General features: G+C 50.6%; 1 protein-coding gene across 1 annotated transcript in view; it reads right to left on the bottom strand.

The window, feature by feature from the left end:
* The window catches only part of Mvb12b (multivesicular body subunit 12B), a 153,560-nt gene that overhangs the window by 20,714 nt on the left and 109,441 nt on the right, over positions 1-23,405 (bottom strand). The window contains exons 7-8 of the mRNA XM_013021529.1: positions 8,981-9,036; positions 6,283-6,342 (exon numbers count right to left, since the gene is read on the bottom strand). Of these exons, the coding sequence (XP_012876983.1) occupies positions 6,283-6,342; positions 8,981-9,036 (116 nt within the window). The remainder of the gene's footprint in view (positions 1-6,282; positions 6,343-8,980; positions 9,037-23,405) is intronic.

Genomic DNA, 23,405 nt, shown 5'->3' with positions numbered 1-23,405 from the left:
TTTTTCTTTTTGCTTATGTGGTGCTGAGGAATCGAACCCAGGGCCTTGAGCATGCAAGGCAAGCGCTCTACCACTGAGCCACCTTCCCAGCCCCACCATTTACATTTTTATATTTAAAAATTTAAGATTCAGATGGGCAGGGTCCCTGTTTAAGACAGCATCAAATGCTCCAAGTCTGAGCAGCAGAGAGTACGACCGGCCCAGGTTGTTACAGGGTTATCCCCCTGTGGTTTCCCAATGGCTACTTCACTAATTCACTAAGTTTCCTTAAAAAAATATCTGGTTTTAAACTAGGTGCCAGTGGCTCATATCTGTGATCCTAGCTGGGAGCTGGAGGATGGAAGTTTGAAGACAACTTGGGCAGAAAAGTCTGAGACATTCTTATGTACAATTAACTGGCCAGAATTGGAGGCATTGCTCAAGTGGTAGAGCACCAGCCTTGAGTGAAAAACCTGAAGTGAAGCCTAGAGTACTCCCTTTCTCTCCCTCCCTCTCTCTCCCTCCCTCCCCCCTCTCTCTCACACACACACCAAGTTTTAATTGACAAATGATAATTATATTTTTTGGCAGATTAATTCAGTCAAATTAATCAATGTACCCATCACCACCCAGGGTAGTATCTTTGTGGGGTGAGAATGCTGAATTTCTTTGTTTCAGGCTGGATGATCTCAGTCCAGTGTGAGCTCGAAGAATTTGGGTGCCAAGCATTCTAGGTCTTTGGGGTTAGTTTCTACTGACTTAACTAGCCTTTAGTCAGTAAGCAAAGTAGGAAGATTTCTCTCCCCTCAAACAGCTGAGCTCCATGACTGAAAAATAAAGCAATGGGAAGGATGTGTGTGGGGTAGTGAAATTCAAATGTCATGACTAGACAGGCCACATATTTCCTGTTGCAGTTCAAGATCCAACCGCTAGATGGTGCAAAGGGACCACAAATTTTGTGGCTGCAACACAGCTTCACACCAAGTTCCTTCACATTAATAAACACAAGGAAAGCGTCCCCAAAGTAGAGAGCAGGAGCAATTGTGCTAAGATCTGAACATTTTGCTTTCATAAAATTGGGACTCTGCCATTTCATTATGGATACAAAAACCTTCTGCCTGACTTTTTTTCCTGTAGGATGTAGATTCTAAATCCAGGGTGACTATCTGTATCAGAAGGCCCAGGCTTAAGTGGATGTCCAAGAAAGCTGAATGTGAAAATTCTTTTAGCCTTTCCACTGCCAAGTGTACTTTCATTAATTCCACCTCTGTGTCGTGACGTCAGCGTGAGCGAAATTGGCCCCCAGCTAAATAAGCAGTAAGCCCCATTTTTCAACACACAAACACATAAAGATGTCAGCTCAAACTGTTTACTAATTAACACTTAAAAAGACACAAATTAGATATGCGTGGCTAAGAGCAATTATAATCAAGACGAATTTCTCTAGTCATTTGGGAACTGGGAAAAAAAAAAGCCTAATTGCTGGAACCAATGTTTTAAAAACTGAAATCACGCCAGTTAGCAAATATGTTCATTTAAAGAACATTGCACGTGACTGCACTCCTGAGGCCTGACTGCAAACACGAGAACAAGGAAAATATTTAGGTATAAAATTAAAATTTTAAGCTCCCTCAGATTTATAACTTCTTCATTAAATATGTCTGCAAATAGCAAGCAGCCCATAAAAACCTGTAGCAATTAAGTGGTTAAATGAACTGCCTCCCTTGTCAATTTTAAGGGACTGATTAATAATAGATCGTCCCTTTACTAATTAGACTCTCCCTCGTCTTTCAGCTTTCAAGTTCAATGAAAATGGAGGCTGTCTACTCCACCAGGAAGCGAGGTAGGCTAATGAGCGGGCTTCTCACCACGCGGGTCCCGTGTGGGCCCCGTGGTCCGGTGCCCAGCTGGGCACGTTGGAACTGGCTTTGCGTGGCGCTGGAGGTGGGAGGCACAGATTTCCCAGCCGCCCTGTGCCCTGTGGGCTCTGAGGTTGCTGCTCCTCATTTAGAAGGCTTGCAGGTTCTGCTTGCAGGCATTGCATAGAACGTACTACCCGGGCCCTGCCTCCTGGTGCTCCATGGGCCTGGCAGCAGGAGAGGGGCCAGGGCGGGGCACAGGCCATGGACAGGGAAAGGGGATCGTTGCAAGGCTGTGCCTGGCTTGAGCGCCGAGAGCCGTCAGCCTGCGTGATAGAGAGACTCCATCGGCTGGGGGATGTTTGTCTGTCTTGTCATGCTTTGTCCCTGCTGGTCCTGACTCCCCATGGCAGCTCTGGCTGAGCAGCCAGAGAACAATGAGGGTATCACTGGACCCCAGCCCCCAGCCCCCAGCCCCATCCTCCCCCAAAACAGCTGGGCCCACGGGGGCAGGTGGGACAGGCCAGAAGGCCTTCTGGTTGTCATGGGGCTCCTGATTGCCTGGTAGGACGCTGCACCCCTGACATGAAGCAGCAGGGAAGTGCGGGGAGGAGGCTCAGGAGAACCTGGTAAGACAGGAGACTTCAGGATGCCAGTAGGAGCCGGAAGAAGAGCAATAGCTTTTGAGTTTAAGTTTCTTAGGCCTTCCTTCATTTTCTTCTCACATCACAGCCCAGGCAGGAGCTGAGAGAGGCCTCAGCTTTCCGAATGTGTGTGTGTATATATAAATATATATATAAAATATATATACATACATATACATATACATACACATACACACACATATATAGTTGTTGCTTCTTTGCAAAATCTCTCTGGCATGTATATTGATTTTAACGTTCAAACATGACCTTGTCCGCGTATGTTATGAAATATGAAAGCCAGGCGCCAGTGGCTCATGCCTGTACAATCCTAGCTACTCAGGAGGCTGAGATCTGAAGATCGTGGCTTGAAGCCAGCCCAGACAGGAAAGTCCATGAGACTCTTATCTGGAATTAATCACAGAAAAAAACCAGACGTGGTGCTGTGGCTCAAGTGGTAGAGTGCTAGCCTTGAGCAAAAGAAGCTGAGAGACAGCACCCAGGCCCAGAGTTCAAGCCCCACGACTGGCAAGAGAAAAAAAAAAGAAGAAAAAAAAAAGCAATGTAAGTGAGGAGTCCCTGTGCACGCGGCAGCCGCAGCCCCGGGCCAGGCTTCGTGCCACCGTGCCGTGTACAGGGACATGGGTGCTGGTGGGTGGCACCACCAGGCCTGCATCCCAGCTTGAGGCCTAGCAGGCCATGGGTCCTGCCCACGGTCAAACCTAAGGGTAGATTTGGATGTAGCCAGATCTGTGTGCTGTCCACAAATCACCCGGCCTTGCTCAGTATTGGGGTGCTGTCCGGTGTGTGTGCCCCACCTGCTGTCTGTGTCTGCAGCTGTGAGGACTAAGTCTTGTTCTGCCTTGAGCTCTGCAGCCTCCCAGGGGTCAAGGGCCGGGCGCGCAAGGCCTTCTTACCTAAACTCGGCGACACTGGTCCCCTTGCTGCCCTCTAGTGCCCGGCGGCTGTACTGGCAGCGACCTGTGCTTCTTGGGTGCTGGTATTTATGAGACTCATGCTCCATCTCTGGGGCTCCTTCATGAGGTGACTGTCCCCTCAAGACAAGATAAGGCAACAGGGCTCTGGCTTAAGTTCAGAAGCCCCCTGCAGGGTGGCAGGGAAGCACCCACTTGGTCAGACTGGATGCTACCTCCAGGGATAGGTGCTTGATTCCCGTAACTGAGTGCAGGGATTGCTCAGGTCACTTGGCTTCCTGAGTGATGTGTGTGTGTGGGTGTGGGGGGGCGGCATTTCCACGCTGCCCAGCCCAGGCCCTGCGTGGGGGTCCTGGGAGGCACTGGACAGACCAGGGGACAAAGTCTACCCTGAATCTGAGGGCAGTCTCTCACCTTTACTTAGCCTATTTTATAGTTTTGGTTTTAGCTAACTGGTATAACACGCAAACACATTCAGAGAGCAAAGCCAATTCCCAAGGGGCAGCCGGCTTGCTGGGAATAACGAAAGGAAAAACAACAACAAAACAACTCCTATTCCAGAGGCAACTCTACCTTCTGAGAGAGCCCGGCTAGATCTGGGGGATCCTAAGCAGCTCCAGGAGACACCCCACCTGCTCCGGGAGACGTGAGGGTCAAGCTGTGGGCAGCAGGCAAGGCCCTGGGCTTCCGAGCCGGGCACTGAAGGAAGGGGAAGGTGCGGCTGGGCTGGTGCACGAGACACTCAGCAACCCGGGTGAGCTGTGCAGAGGCGGAGCCGATGGAACATACAACTCCCTGAGACGACCACCATGGCGGGCTTGGCGACCCTTGACATCCTCGATCAAGTGAAAGCCCCACACCACCCTGCTAGAGTCCAGCTGTGTGCCCTCACCCCCACCCCCCAAAACCAGGTGGCAACCTCAACTGCTTCAACAGTGAGACAGTGCACGGTCCTCATCCACGAAGGAAAGTTGTGCCATGGGCACTCCAAGTGCCCGACGTTGTGCGTGGGATCAGATCTCAGTCCCTAGAGCAAGAAGGGAGCGGGTCCCAGGTACCCTGGGCCTCCACAGACGCCTCACCCACTCATTTGTTGTAATGCAAAGGCTCAGCTGAGGCTGGTACGCAGGCCTCCCGTGCCCGCGGTCCCCACCTGTCTGGAGGATCTACTTGGAGGAATGTGATCCCATGGATTTTCATCCATAAGGAGAGGATCAGTCTCAGCCTTGTCTTGGATTTCCCCTCTTGGAGCTGAATTTCTGTCCATCAAGGGGGTTGGGGGATGAGGCAGTTTGGTTGGTAGCAATGAGGCCCACAAAACACAGAGACGTGCACATAGCTGGTGTTGTGGAGACCCACAGGGCAGAAAGCTTGGCATTGGGTCGCTGCCCTCTCTGTGGTACACCCAGCCCCACCCCCCCAGAGTGGGTTACCTGCTGCTGCCAGCATCTACCCAGCACCTCTCTGGAACAAGTTCCAAGGTTATCCTGCCTTAAAGGAAAAGGGAGATGACTTGGACCCCTGCTAGGGGCTGGTCCCAGTGTCTGTCTATCTGTGGTCTGTCTTTAATGGAACCAGGTCTGCCTGACCGCCTACTTCAAAAAGGCTGCATTCACGGGGCACCTGTGGCTCACGCCTGTAATCCTAGCTACTCAGGAGGCTGAGATCTGAAGATCACAGTTCAAAGCCAGCCTGGGTAGGAAAGTCCATGAGACTCTTATCTCCAATTAACTACCAAAAAAAACAGTGGTTCTGTGGTTCAAGTGGTAGAGAACTTGAGCTGAAGAGCTCAAGGATAGTGCCCAGGCCTAGAGTTCAAGCCCCATGATCAACAGCAACAACAACAAAGACTGCATTCACAAACAGGGGCCCCTAGAACCATCCACAGCTACCTTTCTTTCATGAAGGACAGGCATGATATTCTATGCATGTCTAGTTTTCTAATGTGGTAGGTAAGATACCAGAAAACAAAACCAAACAAAAAAGAAAAAGAAAAAAGAAATGAAGTATGCATAGATGACAATCCGGTTTTTCTGATTTACTGAAAATCAAAGACAAAGGGTGCATGTGTGTGGGGGGGGGTGTGGGTGTACGCGCATGTGTGGCTTTGGTCTTGCTTTTTGCCCTGACAGGTTTGGAAATTTGTGATAGTACATTGATTCAATTTCCCTTGATTTCAGCCATCTTTCAATAATGCAACCTGCTTGTGCTAGCTGGGTACAACAAGAGAAAACCCCAAGGATCTGAGAATATTGAAATGGTTCTACCATTTCCATCTTTGAGACAGATGTTCCTCTCTGAGGAGAGCTGGGACTGGCACGTAACAGCCTCCCATATACGGAAGGCGACTGGCTCTTCCAGAGCAGAGGGGCCTGGCTGCCCCTCCCCCCCCACTCCCGCCTCCAACTTTGATACTGCACGGCCTTGCTTTGTAGCAGGCAAATGTCCTAGCATGCTCAAAAAAATCAGGCCACCCAATGCGGGGAGGTAGGGGGGTGTCTCCATGCACAAGACATTCAAAGCCCCCAAGATCCACTTGTAGCAATCAATAGAACAGAAAAGGGGAAGAAAGACAACGCTCTGTGCCTTGTCCCTCAGCCTCCTTTGCTGACCCTCCCAGCTTTGTGACCAGAGATAAGGCGCCGGTCATGTTCCACTGGAAGCAAGGAGTGTATGAACAGTCAGGTACTTTTCTTAAGCAATACACAAGTGAAATGAACAGTTTTTTTTTCTACCCTTCTCAAAAGGGCACCCTGTCCCTGCCATTCCTGGCACAGCCTCCCGATGGGGGGTGAGGATTGGGGTGAGAGGCTGATGATTGAGCAATGGCCCGGGCCTACCCATCCCCACTCCTGGTGGCTTACTTACCTCTTTTTCAATTTCTGCTAGGGATTTGATGGTGATTCCCAGGAGGTCAAAGGGCTGCATCTGAAAGAACAGAGCAGGTCAATGGCTGGAAAGCAGACCCTCATATCCACTTTCTAGCACGGCAGATGCGAAGTCTCAAGCCACCCCTCCCACAGCAGGGAGCTGGCAGGTGGACTGTCCAGCCACTAACAAGGCTGGAGGAAGAATCGCACCAGCCTGTCAGCTGGGGACCACTGCCTGGTCACATGTCCAGGAGGGTTGAAACCTCTCAGAAGAGGTGACCAGGGCTGGTCAGCTTTACCTCTGTTCTACTGCTGACAGAGGGGGAAAAATTGTGGCAGAAGTTTCCTCTTCCTTGCTGGAAAGCTGATCAGAGGCATGCAAGCAGTCACCAGGGGCCTTGGTGGCCACTTTGCCTATAGGGTGGCCATGGGGGTGAGGGAGTCTATGGCCCCCAGAAAAGGTGTTAGGGAAAGCCCAGTATTTAGAGCACAAGGTCAACAGTGAAGAACACATCAAGGCTGCTTTTTAATTGTGTTTCTAAAATTGCCAAGATGGAGACCTTTCCTTGTAAATACTGGCTTTTCTATGGATAGCAAGAAGGGAATCAACTACACAGGCAACTAACGGTCATCCAGAGGTTCCCTGAAGCCTGGGCTGAAACTCGGAGCGCCTGGTCTGTGAGATCCTGGGTCCGAATCCCTGCCAGGCACAGGGGTTCTGTCTGTTCTACACCAGGCTGACAGGGGGAAGGTGGAACCTGACAGTTCCAGACCCTCAGGACTTCCAGGGTCTGACCCGGAGCTGCCTGGGTGGGAGCAGGGCTGGCAGCGAGAGGCTGGCTCTGCAGTGCATGGCACCCAGAGTCCAAATCCATCTCTTGCTGATACCATGCAGGTTAAATCACCTGATGCTTCCTGGCCAGTGAGCAAGGCATGGGTGGCTCACACCTGTAATCCTAGCTACTCAGGAGGCTGAGAACTGAGGATCATAGTTTGAAGCCAGCCTAGACATTACAGTCTGTGATAACTTTTTGTTGTTGTTGTAGGGTTTGAACTCAGGGCCTGGTGCTGGCCCTGACCTTTTTCACTCAAGGCTAGTGCTCTACCACTTTGAGCTACCAGGCTAGCTTTGAATCTAGATCCTTGATTATAGGTGTGAGCCATTGGTATCTAGCTTCTATGAGACTCTTATTTGCAATTAACCACCAAAAAGCCAGGCATGAAGCTATGGCTCAAGTGGTAGAGCACTAGTTTGAATGAAAAAAAAGAAGCTCAGGAACAGTGCCCAGGCCCTGAGTTCAGGCCTCAGTACACACACACACACACACACACACACACACACACACTCACACACACACATATGCATGCACGCACACTCACACACACACATATGCATGCACGCACACTTGCACACACACATACACACATGTAGAGTGAATTACTCGGGCAGGTTTGACCCTGGGCGGGGCCTGTGTCTGAGGCCTCCAGCACTTGCTAAGTAAGAAGCAGCCAGCATGTGAAGGCAAAGTTGGGACCGAGCCATCACACCGGCCCCCGGGTTCCTGGGCTGCTCTTTGGGTAGCCACAAAACAGTCTGGCTCTCTGAGCCGCCAGCCGAGCGGTGCGAGGATGGGCGGCCTGCCCATGCTGCCCAGGTCCAGCTGAGGTCCAGCTGCTGCATCATTAGGCTCTAACTACTCCACTCAACTTTGTGACTGGAGCAGGGAGCAGGGCAGAGCCGCCTCTCCTGGGGAGCAGGCGGGAGAGGCGCCAGGGTTGCTATGGCAACGCGGCCTGGGCAGAGTCTGCGGAAGTTACTCAGGCTCCGCATGTCACGTCAGGAGCATTTTTCAAGATTAAGCTGCTTACCAGAAGGGTTCAGAGGAGGCCTATTATATTTCAGGAAAATGGAAACTACAGAGCAGGTCAAATCGCAAGCCGGGTGGCTTTAAGCTGGGTCCAAGAAAAACACTGAAGGGGTCTTTAACTTGTGCCCAGACTGGGGCCTCCGCACTTTGTAGCTACTCATAGCAATCAGGAAGGATAGAAGCCAGGAACCAGCTTACAGACTGGCCGGAGGGATGGGCCCACCTCACCGGGGAAGGGCCACTGCCATCCTGGGGCCAGGCACCATCTGAGAGGAGCTCCCCGGGAGGCCCAGGCCCGGCCACGGTGCAGTTTCTCAGGGTCTGCCCCTTCTTGGTCCCTCTGTCACTGAAGAGGGCTGGGGGCTTGTGTGCTCACGTGCATGCTGGGGTCATTGTTGGCCGGGTGTGAGCAGAGGCTGGCAGCCAGAGGCCCCCTGCACCCCTGTGGACGGAAGCCCTGTGCACAATAAGATTCTGATGGCAAAATGGGACAGGCTCCTTGCTGCCTGTACTGCCATCCTTAAATATAAAAAAAGCAAGTTACGAGGCTGAACTTGGCCAACAGGACCAACACACCTGAGGAAGACCGATTTCCTGTCACGCTCCAAGGAAAGGTGTGGCAAGGGAGCCTTCACCTGCTCAGACACCTGCTGGCCGCAGGCACCGGCTGACAGGGCCCCGGATGAGCAAGTCCACCCCTGGCTCCCAACAGTCCTCAGAGGTTTTTGAGGGTGGGGGGGTGGCTTTCAGGAGGAGAGAGGACACACAGGGAAAAATGATTTCCAGAACATTCCAGGCAGGGAAAGGGGAATTGTGCACATAGCTTACATTTTCAGGAACACAGGAGAACTTCTCTGAAATCATAAAAGGCACGCCATCCATTGCTGCAAGAAGAAAGGAGACACAAAGGCATTAAAGACGTCACAGATGTTGAGGAACCTCAGATGTCCATCTAGAGAGCACCACTGGGCCCCTGGCTGGAGCCGGGTGACACCCAGTGCAGGTGACAGGGCCAGGCCTGATCCCAGGGGCCACAGCCTGACGCAGGCAGACCCCTTGCCATCCCCTGAGCAGCAGGCAGATGTGCAGAGAAAGGCCCTGGAAACATCTGGAGGCATCTGGCCTCTAGGCCACAAGGGATGGGAGCCACGCTGAGGCTGAGAGCAGGCAGCAGGTGACACTCAACTGGGAGGGGACAGGGTACATTACACCTGGAGGAAGACAGCAGCAAATCATCATGGGAAGTCTAGGCAGAGGAAAGTGTAGCTTTGGAGCTGGCAGGTAGAGGAGGGGCCCAGGGTGGGCGTGCAGGGCAACCGCAGGGGTGTGGAGCCCACTGCAAGGCATGGTGGTGGACTGAGTCGGTGGGAGGGGGCCACGAGGGGTCACTCTTGTTTGCGTCTCAGGGCTGACTGAAGCTCACAGTCTGCTTGATTCTAACAAGACACAAGGGAAAGGCCTCGACTAGGGAACCGGGGGCTCCAGGGTCGTAGCTCCTTTACTGCATCCTCAACCCACAGGGTCTCTAGGTCGTCCCTAGGCATGAGAAAGGTGGGCACTCGGGCCTGAAATCCTAGCTGCCTGGGAGGTTGAAATCAGGAGGGTTGCAGTGTGAGGCTAGCCCAGGAAAAATCTTCATGAGACTCTGTCCTGACCAGCTTCTGGGTGAGCCATCCTGGGAGGGTTGTGGTTCCATGCCAAGCAAGAAGGTTCCTAAGATCCCCCATCTCCATAGAGATAGAAGCTGGGTATGGGTGGAGGCACACATCTTTTGTCCCAGCTACAGGAGGAAGTGTAAATGAAAAGTAGAATTTAACAGTCCAGGTGTGACCCTATCTCAAATATAATCAGAGCAAAAAGAGGACTTGAGATATGGTTCAAGTGGTACAGCACCTGCCTAGCAAGCACCCGAGGCCCTAATTTCAATTACAGTAACCTCTCTTCACCCCAAAGTCATCCACAGATAAACAGCATGGATTCTCTTGGAATCCTACATTAGAGAAGACTCTGTGGCCCTCATGCAAAAGCGCTTTGCAGTGAGGCGGGCTGCTGAGATGGCTCTGGCTTCTCCACTAGGACTAAGCCAAGGTCAGCCACGGGCTGCCTGTCCCGCAGCCCCTGCAGGGGTGGAGGCCTTGCCCCAAGGAAGGTGATGTTCAGGAGAACCAGAGTGAGCAGAAACAGAAGAGAAGCCTGGGTACGTGGGCTCCTGGGGAAATGGCATCCTCATTTCCCCCTGGGCTTCTCACTGTCGGGCTAGCCTGGTATCTACCACCACCGGCCAGGCTTCATTCAGTTCTAGGAGAGTGGGGGCCCAGGTGTGGGAAGAGAAGGGCAGGACGGAGGGTGGGAAGAGACGGGAAGAAACCCAGGTCACACTCTGATTGACAAGGTAAGTCACATGGCTCAGGTTAGGCTCTGCCCACAATGGACTTCAGGGAAGAAAGGAGAGAAGAGAGAGGAGAGCAAGCACCCAAGGGCCTGCCTGGCCCTCACGGTGGTATGGAGCCACCTTTCTCTATGGAAGCTCCCGGAGTGGGGCCACTTGACTCCGACACACCCATGCTATGAACGGCCCCAAAGAGAAGGGGCCAGGTGCTGGGACAGTACATGGCACCTGTTCCCAGAAAGAAGACAGAGCCCTAAATGACCTTATATGCCACACATTCTGGCACCCTAGTGACATCAGAGCACCCGTGTGTGTGCAAAGGCCTGGAACACTGTGGCTTCTGAGCCCTTGCTGACCCAGGCCTGGCACTCAGTATTGCAATCTCTTCCAATGAGGAAGCAAATGCTCTGGGGGTGGAGCTTGCTGACATCACTCAGGAGGCGGAGCTTGCTGACTGACATCACCCAGGTGGGACTCAGTCACCCTAAACCGCTGCCTTGTGCTGTTGGATCCCGACCACAGTATATCTGGTGTACAGATAGATACAAACCATGCAGATGGATCCATATCATCCCACGTGAAGCAGGATATGTAACTTAATAAAACACATTGACAGGGAGTACAGACTGATGGCCTCAGGTTTTAGGGGGCCTGTCCCAGCTGCCGAGACTGGGGAGCAGGGGCAGGGTGCATAGCCGCTGTGCCCTTGGCCTCCTTCCACTGTGGAGTCCTCTTAGCCAGGGGAGCGGCTGGCTGACACTGGGGTGTCAGTCTGTCTTGGGCATATGTCTGGTGGGCCTTACAGTAGTTTCTTCCCATAAGAACTTAGGTGGCTGCGTGGGAGAAAATAGGAGTAATGTTATTACAGACACACCTTTCCCACCTCGGTTCACAGGAGGCAACTGGAGGTGGGTCTCGGGATGCCAGGGCCGGCGTACTCTGCCAGGGCTGGTTCAGCAGAGGGACTGGCCAGGAACAGCTTGTACACAATCCTGACCACAAGCTGCTGCGTGGCAAGGCCACGGAGATGGGACCCCTCAGAGTTCATAGTGGGGCAGCAGGCCAGGTGTTCCTCAAACCCGAAGGCCAAGTGCGTGGTGGCTCAGTCCTGCAGTCACAGCTACTCAGGAGACTGAGATCTAAGGCTCGCAGTTTGAAGCCAGCCAGGCAGAAAAATCCCTGTGGGACTCATCTCCAATTAACTACTCAGAAAACTGAGCTGTGGCTCAAAGTGGTAGAAAACTAGCCTTGAGCAACAGGGCAGAGGGACAACACATAGGCCTGAGTTCAAGCCCCACAACCGACAAAACAAAAACAAACACCCTCAGAGGAAAAAAACAAACAAACCAAAAACCCCAACCAAGGTCACAGGCTTCACAGGAGATGCCCGGTTCCCGGCTGCCACCAGGGCTCAGAAGAAAAGAAGTAACAGCCAGAGCCAGTCTGCATTTGCTAATAAAGCGGTGACCTGCTGACAAAAATGAACCAAAATTCAATATTTAAAACTTAAGAAATCTAGTGTATCACAGATTATAGCAAAGCATTTGGTACATTTATTTTTGTCGGTTGTAGGGCTTGAACTCTGGGCCTGGGCACTGTCCCTCAGCTCTTCAGTTCAAGGTGAGCACTCTACCACTTGAACCACAGCGCCACTTCCAGTTTTCTGGTGGTTTATTGGAGATTAGCGTCTCATGGACTTTCCTGCCTGGGCTGGCTTTGAACAGTGATCCTCAGATCTCAGTTTCCTGAGTAGCTAGGATTATAGGTGTGAGCCACAGATACCTGGCTCAGAAATTATTTTGGGGGGAAGGGTGACTGTTCCTGGGGCTTTAACTCAGGTTTGGGCACTGTTCTATAACTTTTTCACTCAAGGCTAACACATTACCACTAAACTCACAGCTCTCTCTCCAGCTTTTGGTGGTTGACTGGAGATAAGAGTTTCACAGATTTTCTTGTCTAAGACTGGATTTGAACCATGATCCTCAGATTTCAGTCCCCTGAGTAGCTGGGATTACAGGTGAGAGCCACTGGTGCCTGGCTGACAACTTATGCCACCCATGCAGATGAGATGGGTAAGCATGGCTGGGAAATGTCAAGGGGAGGAGCTACCCCTGCATGGCTGGTCTAGGCTTTGGAGAACTGGAGGAACAGATCACTTGGACCCTGAAGGGCCTCTCTGAAGGGTGCCAGGGTGTTGCCAGCTACCAAAAGACACTGGGGGAACACCTACTCAATGCTGATGGATGTTTGGGAGGACCATGTATAACAAATCCAGTGAAGGTCTTTATACAATAGGGTCCTGGGCTATACAATAATGGTTGTCAGAGCCGTGTACTGTCCTGGAGTTGAGGTCTACCAGGACCCACCAGGGAAGAGACAGAATAACACAAGGAGATGGAAAGAAGAGTTGGCTGTAATTGAATGCGTCAGCAGTGGGGCTTAGCTACTAGAAAGAGGGTGGCAACATAAAGGCCAGGTGCCCCAGTCCTGGTACCAGGACCATACAGCCACAGGCTCATCCTGGGAGCCTTGAAGACCAGGAAAGCGAAGCACCTGAAGCAGATCCCACAAGGAAAAAGCAGCAGCCACAGTCAGGTCTGATGCCCCAGGCTGGAAGGGATCCTGGACATTTTTGTTCCCCAGGGGCCCTAACAGCACCCTCAGAGCCCAGCACTGTGCCCGGTCCATGGGAAGGGCAGCAAGAGGAGGGGACCCCATCCAGATGAGAGAAAACTCCGGATGCACCTAAGCACATGGGAACAAGGTGTCTAGGGCTGTCACAATAGGAAGACGGCTTTGCCTGCCTTGGGGAAGAAGAGCTGGACAGGGTGGGGCCAGCTGAGCTGCTGACCGAGTCCAGGCCGATGGCCACTTGCTGGGGAGCCAGGGAGGGACTGCCGTGCTGTGCAGAGCGGATCTGGGGGACTGCTTAAATCCCTTTCTAATTCTACAATATCCATTTCTACTCTCCTTATCTGGGCAGCCTTTCCACATTTGAAAATATCCAGAGGTTTACCAAACATAATTCTTGAAATCAAAGGCACATATTTTTCATGTTCCCAAAGCCTGCACATAAATCATCTCCACGCTGGCTTCCCATGGGGCGGGGGTCATGTTTGCATTTGCTTCCTCCCCCTCTCCTTTTCTTCACGAATGCTCTGGAACAGAGACACTTGTTTCCAGCCACCCTAGCAGCCAGTCTCCTGCAGACTCTACAGTGAGAGTCAGAGGCCACAAGCTCACTCTGCTCTGGCCTGTCAATCAGAAGGGTTACCGTGGGGATTCTGCCCCTAATATCCTGACAGGTGCTTAGTCACAACTCAGAAGCAAGGATAGTTCCTGCCCTGCCTCACTGCAGCCAGTGATGGCATTTCCAGGGCATGTACATCAGCCCTTTCTCCAGGCCCTGTGGCTCTCAGGATGACATTCCAAGAGCTCCTTCAAGCCTAGGAGGATTAAATGGAAGCTTTCCATTAACTCAGTTCTACAAAAGAGAAGAGAGAAAAGGAAACTCCCGTGTCCCAGACACATACTTGGCCATGAGCTTGCATCAGATGATTTCACCCTCCACATTTCCATTCACAGAAATGGAAGGAGTCAGGTTGGGATGGAACCAAGATTCAAAGCCCGAATCTGGTTTGCAGGAAAGGAGTTCAGTAGATGTGAGTTTTTCCAAGGCCAGATCAGCAGGTGGTGGCTGCGTGACTGTGGCCACATCACCTCTCCTCACAGAGCTTTGCTGCCCTGACAGGGAAACGGAGCAGCTTGTTCAGAGGCTGCTGGGAAGGTAAAACACCTCAAGCTGGACAACAGAGCTGAGATCTCGTCAGGCAGAGCCATCTCTCGCCAGAAGGCCTGCATCAAACACAGTTCTTTTCAGTACCAGACTAGTGCTTTCTTCCCTTTTTATTTTATTTATTCTTTTTTGGTTTCTTTCTTTTTTTTTTGGTAGTAGTTTTAACAAAACGCTGATCCACGAGAGCAACATCAGGCAGATACAAGCAAGGATGTGCCTCCGGCTCCGGAGCGCAATTAGCATTCTCCTAAACAAACGAGCTTCAACAGAGCTGTAATTAAGCAGGCCTGTAATTAAGTATATGCCCTTTATCATAACGATCATGCTTTAAAATGGTACGATGCATGGAACTCTGTTATTAATGCTGTAATCCCAGACTGAAGTGCGCGTACATAGAAACGCGCGTGTCAGGCCTGTCACCGGAGTGTTTGTAAAATACATTAAAGAAAAAAACCCAGAAAACAATGAGTGCATTCAACTGTTCTTTTTTACCATCAGGCACCAGGAGTCAAGAGGATTGTGAATGCTTATAGATTCCACGAGGTTTAAACAAATAAAGCTCTAATCTGCTGCTGTATTAACCCCACCCCCTGGTTAAAGGAAGGAAAAGGGAGCATTCTTTTGTTTGTTTGTTTTTTGCCGGCTGACATGAATCCTTATCTTGGGGCTGTTCTTTGGGAAGCAGGCCCGATCTGCTAGTGGCATTTGTTTAGACATAAAATTAGATCTTGGTCCTACTCTGCCACGAATCTATAGGAACTGCCTGGTGAAAGGGGGTGCAGGGGGCATGCAGCTCCTGTCCCGGCCCTAGAAGCACAGCTGCGATTTGACTTGCCACAGTCCCCCCTCTTCAGGCAACACATCCCCCCACAACTGACCAGCTCCCAAGAGCTGCAGAGCCAGTGCCCCCCTCCTCCCAAGCCCTTCCCCTTCTTGATATTTCCCTTCCCTTCCCTTTTTCCTTTCCCCTTCCTCTTCCCTCCTTTCCCCTCCCTTTTCCCCTCTCCTTCCTCTTCCCTTCCCCTTCCCTTCTTTTCCTCTTCCTTCCCATCCCTTCAGCATTTCCCAAGGCTTTTATAATTTGTGATGGGAAAATTGCCAACAGCTCAAGATTTCAAGCCTATCCCTCAAACCTCAGTTGCAATCCAAAACCTGCTCTCTAGGGGATTTCACTCCGGGACAGTCCTTGGGAGACATTCCCAGACACTTCCAGGACTGTCTGCTCAGTGACATTCCAATCAAGTTCACACAACAACTTCCTTCCAGATCCCCAAAGTCATTTGTTTTGCCAAGAGATTTCCAGGCCAAAAGGAGTGTCTTATCAGCCCAGGCCAGAGCCTCCTGCCCCTCCCCTGGCATGAGGAGTGGCATCCTGGGGGGGGGTGGAGAGTGAGGTGTGGGTGTCAGACACACGCATGTGATGAGTGTCTGGCCACTGTCAACCATGTGGCTGCAGGCAAATGACTTAACCCCAGTCCGATTTTCATCGTTGTGGGCAGATAAGCATGTCTTCTCTGTGGCACTGGTGGTAAAATGAGACCGGAATCGTGGATGAGCCAGGCAAGGGCCATCCTACAGGAGTTCTTCCATGCTACTCAAGGGCCAGGCTGCTCTACTGGCTGAGCAAGCATTAGCCTTCCTGCCTCTGCTGGGGTGTGTGTGTGTGGAGGAACAACCCCAGGAGGGCAGAGGCACTTTCCTTCCTATGGCTAATTTCCCCCTCTTGTTGAAACTGTAAGGAAGGTCTGCCCCGGGCCATACAGGCTTTAGTTTCCTCACCTCTTGGTTAAGTCTCTGCCCAGTACCCAGTACCTGTGTCACCTAGGTAACTGGCACATCTGGAGGCAGTCACATCCCCCTCTGAGGTCACATCCGGGCTGTCCCAGTGACGCCTCCCATTGGACCAAGGGAGGGTCCCAGGCCCTGAGGTCACATCCGCATCATCCCTCACCTGGCACATCCCTCACCTGGGCACACCTTCTCCCTGCCCCGTCCCTTACTTAAACCCGGGCAGGACCTCAGCTCCCCGCTTGGGCCTCTGTGCCTCCACCACCCATGGTGGAGTTGGGTAAATAAAATTCTCTTCCTGCCTGAATGCCACGTTGTGCTCTCTTTCCTTGGCGGCCAATTTAATGTAGATAACACAAACCAGCTCATCGGTTTTCAAATGTATTTTTTCCAAATCCCTCAGTAGGAGAACTCACGTGGTAGGAAGTCATTCCCATGGGACGCTGGTGGCAGCCTGCTGAGGCCCGGAGCTGCGTCTTTCTCGGACTGAGCAGGTCTGCCCTCCCGACACTGGTCCATTTTCTATGCATTTACATAGATGTGAGCTTGTATACAGAAACACTGAAGCTCGTTTTGTGTGTTTGCTTTTTTTACTAGAAACAGCACTGAAGCATAACTGAGAGCTTTCTGTGTCCGTGCCCGCTTGGGCTGGCACAGGAAAGTGCAGAGACCCAGGTGAGCTCTAAGAAGCCTTGGTTGCCATTCCCAGTGGCCTCAATGGCAGCCACCAAGGGCTTGTGGGTACAGAAAGAAGTCAGATTCTTGTTTTGAGACCTTGTCCCTGCTGTGGCACGAGGTTAGAGGTGAGGTGCTGGGTGGATTGTGGCAGGGGAACGGAGGAGAGGAGGTATCAAGACGGAAGGTGCCTAATGAAAGCATTAGGTGGTGGGGGTGGGGGTGGGGAAGTCTGGCCTGAAGGTCCAAGAGGAAGCAAGCGTGACTCTGAGATTGTAGCTTAGAAGGTCGGGAGAATGGGATGCTGGGAAATGCTGGGGGTGGGGTGGGTGGAGGAAACAGAGGGGGCAGTAGGGAGCCAGTGCTCTGTTGGGCATGTGCTGGCTGTGAGGGTCTTGTGAGACCCCAACAGAAGAAAGCTGATCCAAGCTGGGAAGGTGGCTCAGTGGTAGAGCGCTTGCCTTGCATGCATGAGGCCCTGGGTTCCATTCCTCAGCACCACATAAGCAAAAAGAAAAAAGCTGGAAGTGGCGCTGTGGCTCCAGTGGTAGAGCGCTAGCCTTGAGCTGAAGAGCTGAGGGACAGCGCCCAGGCCCAGAGTTCAGGCCCCACAACCGGACCCAAAAAAAAAAAAAAAAAAGAAGAAAGCTGATCTATCTGACTGCACACAGGCCCCACTCAGGGGACCGGCTGGCAGGGCTGCCTGGATGGGAATGCAGGTGGTAGGCCTGGCAGCAAGGGGCACGGTGAGTGGTTGGCAGCTCCTAGCCTGCTGATAACTGAGGCCAGGAGAGGAGTTGAAACCACCTTGAAGAAAACACAGTTAAAAGAGAGGCAGACCCAGATCAGGACTAGGGAATGTTACACCTGAATGCCCCCACTGAAGAAGAGAAGTTGTTCAACATGGTGCACAGAAGGCCTGTGATGGTGAATCAGAACTGGAGGGGTCAGTGCAAACCCAGCTGCAACACGGCGTTGTGGGCAGCAGTGTGTAAACACAAGTGTATCTACATGAACATGCATACACACACATACACACACAATCTTCTCTGCCTTAGTTTTCAACGGGATGCCACCGCAGGAGCTGCAGCCACACCTGACAACCCAGGTTTTGGTCTCTAGCACACTACTTTAAAACTGAGAGGCTCTGCAGAAATGTGTGGTTTAGGAGCAGAGGGAAAGGAAAGGCAGGAACGTCTTCTTATACCAAACAATAAAGATATCCTGAGGAACCACAGGGATATGGCAGGAAGGAGCCACACTGAGTTTCTACTGGCTAGGCACCAATGGCTCACAACTAAAAAGCCTAGATACACAGGAAGCTGAGATCAGAGAAGTGAGGTTCGAAGCCAGCCTGGGCAGACAAGTCTGTGAGGCTGTTATCCCTAAATTAAAAAGCTGAGCAAAAGCATTTAGTCCTAAGTTCAAGCCCTAGTATCAGTACACACACACACACACACACACACACACACACACACACACACACAGTTCTCATTGGCTAAATAAGGAACAATCTGAGTATCGAAACAAAAATAATAATGAATAAGAACCCACTTGTCTATACCAATATACATAAATAAATAAACTGAGAATGAGGAAAATCCTCCTCCTTATAATCAAATACCAAGTCATAAATATTAAAGGAATGATGGGGTGGTAAAAATGGTGAAAGTCTGATGGGAACAAGCTATTCACATTGTCCTGAAGAATTTGCAATACACCAACGACATGATGTAATTTAATTGTGGAGGGGAAAGCCGTGGCTGTTCAGCAGAGACACACAACAAACACCTCCTTAACTAGGTTATCCGAGGGAATTCAGTGTCCCTGGCTTGCACCAGCCTCATGACGGACCTGATATCACACAGAGGGGGACACAGTGCCACAGTGCACGGCATTCACGGACGCAGGAGGACACAGCACACAGATCAAGCAGAGGGTTTTGTACAAAGCTTAAGTATGGAGACGGACAGCAGGACCAGGAACCAGGATGTCCCTACACACCCGGCTCACGGCAATCCCAGAAAAGCTGAAGAGACAGTGAAATGGTTTCTATCACATCTGAGTTCTCACAAAAGGCAGTGGCATATGAATTTCTATTTGCAAGGGTTCTTACATGCCTACCCCAGGGCTATTATTGAATTGTTAATAGGATCTCTCTCCAACACTAGGCTCACTTAGTTATGAAGTACGTATCTGGGGCGCCCCAGAAAGTTCTCTGAAGTAGATGTAAATACAGTCAGCAGTATGGTTCTCTCTTCTTCCCTGACAACTCCCTCACACCCGCCAGAGGGAGCACTGTTGTCAGGACCAGAAGGCCCCTTGGGGTACAAGCAAGGGTGACAGGTTGCAAAGGTCTTTATACACATGTCCCTTTGCAAGATGGTTTTGTCACTTTTCCCACCGGGAAGTGCAATCCATTATTTCTCTCCCTCCCTTCGGGTGTGTTACCCCCCCCCCCCCACATACACACCATCTCCAGTGAATCTGGGCTTGGCAGTGGGATGTGCTCTGGCTAATCAGACATTAGCCTGGTAACACCAGCAGAGACTTGTGTGCCAGGCTTGTGGTCCCCTGCAGGGTCCACTGTGTGAGAAGGCCTGAAGCAGCCTCCTGGAGGAGTCACCACGTGGAGTCTTGACTATGGCTTGCCATGTGTGTGGACATAGCCATCCTGGGCCTCCCAGTCCAGCCCAGCTCACTGGACCAGAAGAACCACCTCATGGATGACCCACAGAACTTGGAGAAATGATGGGTGTTGGCTGTTTTCCACCATGGGAAACCATCTATCATGGGGCTTGAACTCTGGGCTTGGGTGCTGTCCCTCAGCTCTTCAGCTCAAGGCTAGCACTCTACCACTTGAGCTATAGTGCCACATCCGGGTTTTTCTCTTTATGTGGTGCTGAGGAATTGAACCCAGGGCCTCATGCATGCAAGGCAAGCACTCTACTACTGAGCTACTTTCCCAGCCCCGAGAAGAGACTTTTATGATCAGCTGCTAAACAATGAACCAGCCCCTGTCAGTTTCAGCTGGGTCCTAGTAATTTTTTGTGACAGTAATGTAGCCCTTGATGTGGTTTTAATTTAAAGAAGCTCAGAAGTACTGAAGACATAGTATAGGCAAATTTGAATAATTTTAGAATGTGAACAAATGCTGAGCATTTGTGTGGGGTCCTCAGTGGGGCACCTTTACAACCCTGTTTTGGTGGAGACCAAGGGTCTATTGTCATTGCTTTAGAAATTCAACTTAAAGCTGGGTGCTGGTGGCTCACGCCTGTAATCCTAGCTACTGAGGATCTTGGTTCAAAGTCAGCTCAGGCAGGAAAGTCTGTGAGACTCTTATCTCTAATAAAACCACCAGAAAACCAGAAGTGGCGCTGTGGCTCAAGTGGTAGAGCACTAGCTTTGAGCTGAAGAGCTGAGGGACAGCGACCAGGCCCAGAGTGCAAGCCCCATAACCGACAAAAAAAAAAAAAAATTCAACTTAATATTGAAAAGAGAATGTCTATAGGTTATAAGAAAAAGGCCCCAAATGTGACCTTTCAGAAGTCTTTTGACATTGACTTGTGACATCAAGTTTGTTTGCCACACCCTGGGCTCCATCAGTAGGAAGGAAGGCGGCTCTAGGGCCTGGGCCTCAGTCCTGGGCTGGGTTTCACACCTTAAGTGACTAAGGGACAGGCTGCCAGAGGACCCAGGCCTCATCATTCTGCAGCCACCAGGTGAATTCAAAAGACCACCACAGTGACAGACAGATACATACCACATTAAGAGGGACCTGCCATAGTAGGTCCTAGCCCAAATCCAACTTATATTTCCTAATCAGGCTGTATTGCCTGAGAGCTTTTGGACCAAGTCATGATTAAATTCACTGGAGCCAGGTACTTGTGGCTCACACACAGTCAGTCATCTTAGCTGCTCAGGAGGCTAAGATACGCAGATCGAAGTTCAGAACCAGCCCAGACAGGAAAATCTGTGCAACTCTTCTCTCTAATTAACCAGCAACAAGCTAGATGGAGAGGTGTGGCTCAAATGGTACAGTACTAGCTTTGAAAGAAAAAAAACAACAAAAAACAAGTGAGAGAGCTTGAGGTCTCGAGTTCAAATCTCAATAACAGCACAAAACAAACAAAAATTTACTTGAGGTGAAAACCATCATTTCTATGCATCACATTTCCTCAGTTTATACCCAATGCCAGGCTCTCCTGCCCTGGTACTGGGTCTTGGCAGATACTACGTGACACAGTGGGAGACTGGAATGTTAAGCCTGAAGTGGAGGTGGGTCACCGGAGAGGATCCCACAACGACACAGAGGTGTCTGTCCAAGTGGTAGAATTTTCCAGAACATCTCCGTGGGAGGGAGAGGCCTTTTCCCAGCCACCTTCCCCACGCTGGGCTCTCGTGGTCAAGCATGGTGATGGAAGATGGTTGAAAGAGCAACTTGAGGCGGGCTGGCTGGCTGAGGTGACACTGGCTTTGATTTGGAAACGCCATTGCTTGCCTTCTCTCTGGCTGCCCTGTCAGTGAGCTACAATGCCATAAATTACCCCAGCTTCAGGCTCAATATTAACCTTTAAAGGGCATGCCATAAAAAAATTGTATCCTCTAAATATTGGTTGTTAGTTCACTCTGTAGGTCTTTCAGGCAAAGCAGGTACAGAGCTGCCAAGCGTCTCCGAGTGCACCTGTCAGGCCCATCTCCTGCCACCTGACAGTAATTCTAAGGGAACACAGCAGTGCTACGATGAACAATTCAGCCAGCCACTCCAGCCGCAGCCTAAGCTCAGCTTCGAGGTTTAATAATAGAGCCCGCGAGTATGACTCTAATTTCTAGAGCTGATGAACTTTCAGAGGCAACATGAGTTGAAATAACGAGCGTAGAGATGACAAAGAATTTTAATCCAAGGTTCTTTGAGCTCTCCAGGATAATAAGCACTTGTTCCTTGCTACAATGGGCATATAAAAGAGAAATCTAAATAATAATTGCTGTAATTATCTTGGAAAAAATATGCAGAGATTAATGGTGATTATGAAAATCCTGCGGAATTGTTCTTGGAAATCATCACCGATCAAGTGGTATCTTGAAATGGCCGCTACCAGGGAACTTTTGACACCACACTGCAGGTGGGCCTGGGAAATGTGACACTTTAGCTTTCTCCCTGTAAAATATTACCCTGTGTTTATGAAATGGATTTTCATGACTTCTCCCATCCCGGCCTGCATTTTTAACTCTTCATACCAGTACCCCCAAAAGAGAGTTCCACAGGATGTCCCTTAATGGCAGGCGTGTGTCATTTGTGGTTCAAAGCCCCCCAAGTTCAACTTGTTATTTATTCAAATAATTAATTACTCTTGTATCCATCGAGCAGTTTGTCATGACACATTAATGACTTGATAGACTTCCATGAACTGGTGAACACAGAACAGCAGAGCGTTTTTATCGTCATTTAATTTTAAAATGATCCTGTGTGAAATTATCTCGTCGTGAGTGATGAGCGCATAAAGAACCGACTCAGCAAAGCCCCTTTTGGATCATTGCTTTATTAATGGTAACGTCAGGGAAATGAAAAATGCTAGCATTGTCATATTCCGCTGCTCGGTGGAGATGGATGGTGAGGGAGTGGGTGAGGGTTTGGTGCGCTTGCTGCCACCAGTGTGAACCCCTTCCTGGCACTGCAGCCAGCCCACCCACCCTCCAGACACCTGGCCACCCGCTTACAGCCAGGCTCTTTCTTGGGTTAAGGCTCTCAGCATCTACAACTTTGTGTGTATGTGTGTGTGTGTATATGTGTGTGATCTTTTCCTTTTCCTGAACTTGAATCTTTCCACTAGTGATATAAAAGCACCCTCACGCAAACATTTCACTTTATTGCTTCGAACATTAAATGTTATTAATCTAATAGAAAAAAAACCGTTAAAGATATTGCTGTCACCTTTAAATGTGAAATGATATTAGGAGCTAAAAAATGCTGGGTTAGGAGAAAAGATGCTCCCTTAGTCTCTCTCAAGTCTTCAGATAACTGTGCTAGCTTGGTGATAAAATAATAGTCCTACATGGCTCACAGCACTACATCTGCTTAAGAGAAACTTCCTGTTCAGTATTTCCCTTCCTTCCTTTCCTCTCTTTTCTTATATAGTAAAAATTGTTCTCTGTTGTTTCAGTGACAAACTTGGGAGTCTATGCAAACCACTCCCCAGCAGTGTGATTCCCCAAGGAGCCGCTGGCACCTGCACAGTCCCAGGGCTGCTGCTGGCCACGCAGGTCCCCGTGGGGACATTGAACAGGCGAGAAGGGAGCCAGGAGCTATTCCTGCCTTCTGGATGGAGAAGGGCCAGACTTGGCTTTTCTTAAAAGTTTCCTGTTTCTGTTCCCCACTTCCTAGGAACTGCTCCATGACATGGGGCCAGGGACCTGTCCCCTCCAGCACACCAGTCATCTGTGCTTACGCTGCAGAGGAGGCAGTGATGGAAGTGACAGCGAACTCTGCTAGCCTCTAGCCTAGGTGCTACCTGAGTACTGCCTAATGCATTGCACTACTACTACTACTACTACTATTGTTATACTTACTTTTCTGTGTTTTTGAGGACACTGGGGCAGAGTATTCT

The sequence above is a fragment of the Dipodomys ordii genome, unplaced genomic scaffold (genome assembly GCF_000151885.1).
Source record: "Dipodomys ordii isolate 6190 unplaced genomic scaffold, Dord_2.0 Scaffold55, whole genome shotgun sequence".
Lineage (NCBI taxonomy): Eukaryota > Metazoa > Chordata > Mammalia > Rodentia > Heteromyidae > Dipodomys > Dipodomys ordii.
The sequence above is the reverse complement of the archived record's forward strand: the minus strand, read 5'-3'. Positions and strand labels throughout refer to the sequence as shown.